The 9,509-nt window shown below is 42.9% G+C and overlaps 1 protein-coding gene across 2 annotated transcripts; it reads left to right on the forward strand.

Annotated features, from left to right (window-relative positions):
* Window positions 1-654: 654 nt before the first annotated feature.
* fzd4 (frizzled class receptor 4) lies at window positions 655-8,443 on the forward strand. 2 transcript variants are annotated; one of them, XM_061281314.1, is made up of 6 exons: window positions 655-1,277; window positions 3,127-3,264; window positions 3,379-3,762; window positions 4,716-4,861; window positions 5,264-5,511; window positions 5,693-8,443. In XM_061281314.1, exons 1-6 carry the CDS (start codon window positions 1,014-1,016, stop codon window positions 6,109-6,111), a joined length of 1,599 nt encoding a protein of 532 aa, XP_061137298.1. In that variant the 5' UTR covers window positions 655-1,013; the 3' UTR covers window positions 6,112-8,443. The 2 variants fall into 2 exon arrangements, with proteins under 2 accessions (XP_061137298.1, XP_061137299.1); XM_061281315.1 differs by having other exon boundaries at window positions 656-1,277; window positions 3,382-3,762.
* Window positions 8,444-9,509: the final 1,066 nt, after the last annotated feature.

The following is a 9,509-nucleotide window of genomic DNA, read 5'->3' on the forward strand; positions in this document are numbered from 1 at the left end:
ATCTACTTTCTGAAGAAATATGAGTAATTAAGACGCCTGGTTAACGCAAACCCCGCCTCTCCTGTACTCTCACATCAGTAGACTCGGGTGCTTAGGACATCTCGATGTTATGTCGGAAAAAAGTCGCCAACAATAATTAGTACTTCAGATAGCTGCTGCTGAGAAAGTGGGCGTGAGTTTCGTCTGCAGGGGGCGGGGCGGCATGGGAGGTGGAGCTCACTTTGTGACATCACAATGTGAGGACTTTTTCTTTACTTTAATCGGGTCAGGCGGGTGCTTAGAAATGAGGAGTGAGCAGATAAGTTATAGATAAGTGAATGGAGGAAAACGCTTTAGGGGGGTGGTGATGAGGAATTGCCATTCCAACATGGCAAAAAAAAAAAAAAAATTCCATGATACAGCTCCTTCAAAGGACTATTTCAAATGTGAACTCAGCCCCTAAGTTTTACTCTAGATCCCTAAAATTCCGCTTTTGATATCATTCTGTCAAAATTTGTTGTGCTTGATCACGTTACAATTGGAGAGGGAAACTCAAGAGTAGGAGTAAAGTAGTCTTCTTTTTTTTTGTCTAGTGGACCCCGCCTACGGCCGTGGGTTGGTCAGAGAAAGAAAAGTGAGGCGCAACGATTGGTTGGCTGTATCGTGGACGGACCCAAAAGTCTCCCCACACGCAGACACAATAAAGAAGCCGGTCGGTCGCCTGGAGCTTGGCGGCGCAAAAGCTGGTCACTGGGGTTGTCCCTTCACTGGCGGACTTTTACGCAATCTCCCAGGAAGAAACGTGCGGTTTGTTTTGGCATGCAGCGGCATGCGCAGTTTTTACAAAAACCGGCTTTTATATTTGTTTCAGCGTTTTCTCTGGATTTATATGCATCTATTGAACGCCTTCGTATAGGATAAGGTGACCACAAGGGACTAAGCCTGGGCGCGTTGGAGAGTTTGTATTGTTTCCCAAGGCGAGGTTTTTAAAGGAATAATATTGCAAAGGTGGTCGACTGCGTTTTGGAGTGAGCATGCAGCGGATGATGATGTCGCTCACTCGGGCAGTCCTCCTGCTCCTGTCCGGTCTACTCGCTGCGCCGTGCGAGGTGCGCGGCTTCGGCGATGAAGTGGAGGAGATCACCTGCGACCCCATCCGGATCAGCATGTGCCAGGGCTTGGGATACAACGTCACGAAAATGCCCAATCACGTCGGTAACGTGCTCCAGTCTGACGCAGAATTGCAGCTGAACACTTTCACCCCTCTCATACAGTACGGCTGCTCCAGCCAGCTCAAGGTACGGCACACATGTGCGACCCCGGGTCGTGTTTATTTATAAGGAGACCGCAACAGAACAGCTTGTGAGAACCGTGGCTGTTACGCACAAGCACGCACACATTTGGGGACAGAGACTCAAATAGCCAATGCTGGGTCCAGACTGTCTGCTGCAAGCATGTGGGTGCGTGCGTGCCTGCGCGGATGGAGGAAAGGGAGCGCATACCAACAAAGAGTTGCCATCACAAGTATTGACGTTGACTAGACTGTAGTGCAATGCCAGTTTAGCCTCGATCATCTGCCACCCATCCTCACCCCATGCGTGCTTTACACTGTACTGGAAATTATTTAAATTTACCTGATTTGTCCACAAATCTCAATTACTGCATCTATTTCTGTCACTGACGTATAGTGGCAAGCAGAACAATTAAATGTTTTATTTTTCATTAGATGGTAGAAAGCACCAGTGTGGACCAGTTGTCATTAATAGGTCCAAATTGTAACCAAACAGGCACAGGTTCATGCTCAATTGCCTATATTTGTGCAGTATACGTTTAAAAGTGATGTGCCGTTTTGAGCGCATTCCCCACATTAGAATTTGTGTAATATAGTTAGCCCCCAATTTTATGCATTTTTGCCAATTTATTGCATTTCTTCTCATGACCTATCTGCAGGTGTTGTTTTGTTTTTGTTTTTTTAAAACTTGAACGACTTGCTACAGACAGGTGCTTGGATACAGGGCGACTGCTTTGAATGTGCCACAGTCAGCAAAGTTCTTCAAAAGACATTTGTGCTCAGTGTGTGAGGCAGGCAGAGAAAAGAGGAACTGCAAACCCCACAGTCCTGGCCTGCTCCAGCTCCAAATTGCCCTGTAAGATTAGCCGACACCCCTCCTACACACAGAAGAGGGAGGAAAGGTGAAGGGGAAACCATATCCCCTAACATTTGCTCGAACGGGAGGCTTCCTGGCAAATAACCAGGGCAGCTTTAGGCACTGAAGTGGCAGCGCTCAGTTTACCAACGGTCGTGGAAAACACCCTCACCATTTCTCTGTCATCACTGTATTCAAGCTGTTAGCCTTATAGTCACAAATTATTAAAATGTAAACGTAATTTTTTTAATACAGTAGCATTCAAACACTCAATGTATTTGAGTTGGGCAGTCAAAGCCATCACTTCCAAACCATCAAGCATGTATACTTCATTAAAGTGACATTTCAGTCCCTCACAAGAAACTGAAAAATCTTTAAAAGAACTTAAATGCAAACCTTTTGGACCCCTTAACGAGCTCACATCATAATCATCTGAAACGATAAAATGCATCTTCAACTCCATTCTTGAAAATGTCTCTGAATCCCGGATTTATCGATCTATTTCAAAACAGTTGCCATGGCACAGAAAATTGAGCCTTGGATTAAGGGGGGATTATGCAGCATTACATGGCTCATGCCCCTTGTGTTTACTCCTCGGGTTGTTTTTAGGAGACGCAGAGTTGTGTGTCTAACCTTGCAGCAGGTTGATGCTGGCTCTGGTTTCTTGACCCAAGTTGTTTGTGCTATTATAAGTGGAAATGTTGACCTGCACCGAATAGACATGATGCAATGGTTTGGGATGATGCAATTGGGTAGAGAGCAGATATCAAAACAAGCCTGTGTTTATACGGCCTTCTATGGTAATAGTACATTCAATTTCGATGTCAAAGTCAGAATTGACTTTATTCGAAAAAAATCCACGGTGTCATAAGATTCACTTTTTTTTGCAAGGAATTAGCACAATTTTTTGCTTCATTTCTTGGATAAATTTTGGGGAGAAAAAAATTGATACCCAATCTCCAACAGTAACTAGCAATTTGTTGTTTGTTTTTTTCTTTAGTTCTTCCTGTGCTCGGTCTATGTGCCGATGTGCACGGACAAAGTGCCAATTCCGATCGGACCATGTGGCAGCATGTGTTTATCTGTCAAGAGAAAATGCGAGCCAGTGCTTCAGGAGTTTGGTTTCAAGTGGCCCGATGTAAGTCAACAGCCTTCCCATATATACTGCAAATATATCAATGACAGTGCTTGAGAAAATAAGTCAGTAGGAGCCTAATCGTGATAATATGTATTTTTCATTTTGTTCCCTAAGCAGGCGCTCAACTGCAGCCAATTCCCGCCTCAGAATGACCACAATCACATGTGCATGGAGGGCCCGGCGGATGATGATCCGCCATATTACCGCCATCCTCCGCACCAGGAGGAGTGCCAGGCCTTGGGATCTGCAGCCGACCAGTACACCTGGCTGAAGCAGACAGACAGCTGTGCACTCCAGTGTGGCTACGACAGCGGGCTCTACAGGCGTGGGGCCAAAGTGTTCACGGATGCCTGGATGGCAGTTTGGGCTGTGTTGTGCTTTCTGTCCACCACTTTAACAGTCCTGACCTTTCTGTTGGATTCCCAACGATTCTCCTACCCTGAGAGGCCCATCATCTTCCTGTCCATGTGCTGCAATTTGTACAGTGTTGCATACCTGGTGAGTAATTTCTCTGTGTGTGTGCGTATATATAGGTTGACTTCTTTACTTTAGCAAAATCATTCCAAATAAATGCACATCATTCCTTATCTTTCAATACCAGTCCACTCATTCCATAGTTATCAATGTAATTCTGTAGCATGTCACATTTTCCACTAACATGTAGTTTTTATCACTCTATTTCATGCTATGTCATTTCATATCATTCAACATCATTGAATTTGATTTCATTTGATTTAGTATCATACCACAGGATTCCAATTTTTTTTCCAGCATTTGCACACAATTTCCCCAGAAAGTTTATTTCACTGAAAATACTTGGCACCTGCATGATTCAAAAATGCAATAAATTCTCATACAAGTATGTGGAAGACTGCGGAACGGCCCAGAGTTACCATGATGGACAATGTTGGCAGATGCATGCGACTGTAAATTTGCATTAAGACCCAGTCTACAGTAACGGGACACAATTGAACGTAACATGTGAAAAGTATTAGTGGGAAAAGAATGTGTGCAATGAAATAGAAAAACAATTCCCTCTTTCAATCGTTCCATTTCTCCTCCATATGACGTCTCAGTAGCCACCGGGCTTGAAGGGAGGAATTTACCATATCTCGTATTATTGTTCCGCCTTGGCAGAGGTCAGTGCTTACAGAGTACATTTAGTTCATTTGGGAAGGCAGTGTATTTAAAACAACTGGCCGGGCAGCCGTACCTCGCATTGGTATCCATGTGGATAATCGTTCATTAAGATTAAACAATTCCCTCTTTTAGTCACCCACAGCCACTGTCAAAGACTAATTTAGTTCATGTTTTTCTCCAATGTGCTCTTTCCATGAACATAACAAAATTTCGTAGTCTTGTTTTGCCATAACCGTAGAAAGGTCAAGAATGAAAAAAATTGTTTTGCGATTGCTTTCCGGTTTAATCATTTATTTTTATCTCCACCTCAGGTCCGGTTGACTCTGGGTAGGGAACGTGTGTCATGTGACCTGGATGCCACCGAAGTTCCTATTCTAGTGCAGGAAGGACTGAAGAGCACCGGCTGTGCCATCGTCTTCCTCTTGCTCTACTTCTTTGGCATGGCCTCCTCTCTTTGGTTAGTGCACACGCGCAAGCCATCTCACGTTGAACAACAATTGGAACACGAGACGAGCATCCTGTTTTAAAATCGGGCCCTCCTGTCCCATAACGCCTGCACTTAATAGATAAATTCACACGTATAAACACCACCAGTGGAACGAGGCCGCTTTTCACAATCTTGCGCGACTCTAGGAAAAACACAGCGCAAAGTCTTCCTTTTGGTTTTTGTCCTTGATTTCCCCTTTCCAGGAAAAGTAAACCCAAAGGACTTAATTCCGGCCTAAAATATGACACCGCCATCTGTTGTGTAACCCTTTACTATCTGCCGCCATGAAGAATAACACAGAATGGCCCTATCTGTATTTACACTGTAGACATATACAATCACGCATCGTTTGATTTTTTCTTCTCGATTCAGGTGGGTGATCCTGACCCTGACGTGGTTCTTGGCTGCGGGATTAAAATGGGGCCATGAGGCTATTGAAATGCACAGCTCCTACTTCCACATAGCGGCTTGGGCCATCCCAGCTGTTAAAACTATTGTCATTCTCATAATGAGATTGGTGGATGCTGACGATCTGACTGGGCTATGCTATGTAGGCAACCTCCAGCAGGAGGCGCTCACGGGCTTTGTAGTGGCACCGCTAGCAACCTACCTTCTTATAGGTAAGTAAAGTGTGAGAAGTCCCCAATAAGTTCCTTTTCTAACTCCAGTTTTATTTAACATAAATTATAATATAACAGCAGTGTTGTTTAATGTTTTATCAAAAACAAATATTTGAAGAAATTCAGAGCATCAAACGTTATTTACATATAATTTTTTTATGTGTTTTATGTTGAATTGTAGGCACCCTATTCATCTGTGCTGGCCTCGTCGCACTTTTCAAGATCCGCTCCAATTTGCAGAAGGATGGCGCCAAGACGGACAAGCTTGAGCGTTTAATGGTGAAGATCGGAGTTTTTTCCGTGCTTTACACAGTTCCTGCGTCCACTGTGATTGGCTGTTACCTCTACCAACTTTCTCACTGGGGAGATTTCAAAGCCACCACGCAAGACTCGTACGTTGCGTCAGAGATGCTTCGAATCTTCATGTCGCTGCTGGTGGGCATCACCTCGGGCATGTGGATCTGGTCAGCCAAGACCCTCCATACGTGGCAACGCTGCTCCACCCGCCTACTCAAGGACAGCAGAGTAGGTCGAGCGGGAAAGCGAGGACCGGGCAAGGGTTGGATTAAACCGGGGACGGGCAACGAGACAGTGGTGTGAGGAAAAAGAACGGACAAGACTGAACTTGGTTCTTTATCTCACAGACGCTCACCCTGACAAAAGGAGGATGTACTACAAACCACTGGATGTGAAAGGCGGTGAAAAAAGGGTGGACATGTTCAAAAACTAGTAGCAATGGTAGCCCCTTGAACCCTGCTAAAGACTTTTTCGAACCCAGAGAGATGGAAGACAAACAACACAGACAAAGCAGGTAGCATTGAAGCATTACCGTGAAAATTGGAAACAAAATAAGCTTAGTAGTGCCACGTCTACCTCTGCCTCAATTTTCGACTCAGCAGCAGGGACTGAACCTGCTGGGTACAATAGCCCCTCTACCTTAAAGGCCTGTGAAGGCCATTGATCACTCCATGTCCAGATGGTATTCAGATACAGCCTGAGGTTTCCCAAAGTGCCTCGTGTGTTTCTCTTTTAAACGGAATGGGAAATGGAAAAGACATACCAGACCAAGAGTTAGAATCACGTGTCAAACGGCCGTACGTTCCTATAATGTAGTAGCAACGTTTTTTTGGCTGACACTATTTGATCAATGCAGATGTTTGTAAATTGGGGGGGCAGCGGCTTCAACCTGTAAGAATGCACTATGATGAAAAACATGAAGTGATTGTGCCTGCCACAAGTGCATTCATTTGAATAGCAGACTGGTGCATAAAAGGTCAAAAGCACAGAGATCCACAAATCAGGGAAAACTACTGTATGTAAACAGAATAACCAGTTGTCATTGTTTTCTGGCCTTCTATCTGAGAACTGTCAAGGAGGGCAACAATATCAAATTATATTGGACTAAATTGCGAACCTGAAATCTGAAGTTGCTTATAGGAGCAATTCACTTGGGAGAAGCTCGACCTCTTCGTCTAGAAGGCTCTGTTATCTTTATAGACCCTACTTTTTTTTTAAATTATGTGTGCAGTCGCCTGGGAACCGGGGACTGTATATGCTCACAGGTTAATGGGCAGTCCAGGAAATTAAAGCTGCCCTTTCCAAACATGAGCCAAAATTCAATGTTATTGGACAATCACTTGCCAAAAGACTCAACATTCAATACTAAATAGCAGTTGCAAAAACATGCCCTCATACAACTATATTTTTAAACACAGAGAAGGAATCAAACCCACTCCCCATAGAATATCTATGACTGTATAGTGATCTCACTTCTGGGGAAATATCAGTTCCACTTTGACTTTTCACAGTCAATGAAATCATCCAAGTTCCACAAAGAGAAACATGTTCAAGTGACGCGTGTCTGGAGTGCATTGTGGCTGGACAATCAAACTACTCCCAGAAATAATATCCTTCAATGTATTTAAGAATTGGGAAATCATCAATTCACAAGTACCGTAATTTTCGGACTATAAGTCGCACCGGAGTATAAGTCGCACCAGCCATAAAATGCCCAAAAAAGTGAAGAAAAAAAAACATATATATGTATATAAGTCGCTCCTGAGTATAAGTCGCCCCCCCACCCAAACTATGAAAAACCCCCGCGACTTATAGTCCGAAAATCACGGTATCTCACTCACCATGTCTTAGTGCAGCATTCATCAATGTACACGTGTGTTTGCACGACAATCGGAAAAAGCGCTTGCGTTTCAGTGAGTCTTGGAATGTATTATATTTGTAATGTGTGTCACATTTAGTTCTCGTACAAGCCAGAGTCCAACGTTGGGAATTCAACTGCACAAGGACTTATGATACAAGCATTAATGTAATGTGAAAATCAGATAGTGCCTTGCTGTAATACTGTCACATGTATTTTGAGGTCAATCTACAGAGATAGGCGAGGATATCAGTTTACAGACTTGGGTTGTGTCTCAGCCTACCAAGGGAAATGAGACCTTGTTGTAGATATTTCTAAATATTGTGGCGAACCTGAGAAGCTTGGAGCAGCCACCAGTGGTCCCCGGCACAGCATACCTTGGCGCGCTGATTACATTTCCTAAGTAAAACAAACATTACGTTGAGCTAAAGTGAATTAAGCAAAGCGCTGACCACCATCCGCCTGAACTAATGAAGTTTGCCTTTTCTAATAACTTTGGCGGCCACCTCCTGTATGACCGCACTATGCCTCCCATCATGTTTGAAACAGTCAGACAATAGTTAAGTTACTTTGACACAGGCTACGTTTTTTGGGGGGAAAAAAACACCATTGCAGTTCACCATTGCTGGTTTTAGCCTAAATAATCTGGAGAGAAGATCAGTGTATTATAGGAAAATGATAATTTATCCTTGTACAAAGTGAAAGAATTTTAAAAAGTTGTTTGTTATTTAAATGCCATTTTTGTATAAGATGAATAAAAAGCTTTGGTTACTGGTGTTTGCGTCTCAGTGTTTGTTTAAATGTGCGTAGCAACAAATTTACAGTATAAAAAAAGTCATTGGGTTAATGATACCGCTTTATGACAGCATCATTGTGTGAAGGCGAAGGCCTTCACACATATGTTATTCTACACCATTCTCTATTATTGTGTGAAGGCGAAGGCCTTCACACATATGTTATTCTACACCATTCTCTATTATTGTGTGAAGGCGAAGGCCTTCACACATATGTTATTCTACTTTTTTCACTTTATTGTGTGAAGGCGAAGGCCTTCACACTTATGTTATTCTACTCCATTCACTTTATTATTATTATTATTGTGTGAAGGCGAAGGCCTTCACACATATGTTATTCTACACCATTCTCTATTATTATTGTGTGAAGGCGAAGGCCTTCACACATTGTTATTCTACTTTATTATTATTTTTATTAAACAACTTATTCCTCCCACTTTTTTGACATCCAACTACTCCCACATGCTTCAACCGATTCACCTCGTTCAAACTTTCACACGTTCCAAAAATTCATGGCAAGCTTGCCGCCTTTTTTCCCCTTCATAACATTTACCGTTTTTAAGTAATTAGCAAATTTGTGCCTTTTATTTCCCCATTCATTCTTAATGGCAATGTCAACCCGAGCCAGTTTCCTGTAGTGGGTTCGATTCCCACATTGGGCGTCATTAATTATTTTACTCTTTATTCTTCCCGCTTATCATTTTCAACGCTTATCATTTGTAACTAACATTCGCATTCAACATTCATTACATTAAGCAATTTCCACCACTTTGATTACGTATTCGCATTCAACAAACACATTCATTACATTAACCAATTTCAACCACAAAATAGTAAGGGACTCAATTAGCTCGTGGGAAACACAAGTGATTCCAGTACACGAGCATCTTTCCCGAGTGGTATCAAAACCCGCGTCAGTTCGACTCCCACATTGGGCGTCATTATTTATTTTACTCTTTATCCTTCCCGGTTATCATTTTCAACGGTTATCATTTGTAACTTTTGTCATTCGCATTCAACATTCATTACATTAAGCAATTTCCACCACT

This window comes from Syngnathus typhle, linkage group LG6, assembly GCF_033458585.1.
Source record: "Syngnathus typhle isolate RoL2023-S1 ecotype Sweden linkage group LG6, RoL_Styp_1.0, whole genome shotgun sequence".
NCBI lineage: Eukaryota > Metazoa > Chordata > Actinopteri > Syngnathiformes > Syngnathidae > Syngnathus > Syngnathus typhle.

What these genes read in the sequence shown, in the direction of transcription:
- fzd4 (XM_061281314.1), top strand. Translation starts at nt 1,014, where the DNA reads ATGCAGCGGATGATGATGTCGCTCACTCGGGCAGTCCTCCTGCTCCTG. An exon ending in TGTACAGTGTTGCATACCTG is followed by an intron (nt 3,763 to 4,715) that starts GTGAGTAATTTC and finishes TCTCCACCTCAG; the next exon opens with GTCCGGTTGACTCTGGGTAG. An exon ending in GGCATGGCCTCCTCTCTTTG is followed by an intron (nt 4,862 to 5,263) that starts GTTAGTGCACAC and finishes TTCTCGATTCAG; the next exon opens with GTGGGTGATCCTGACCCTGA.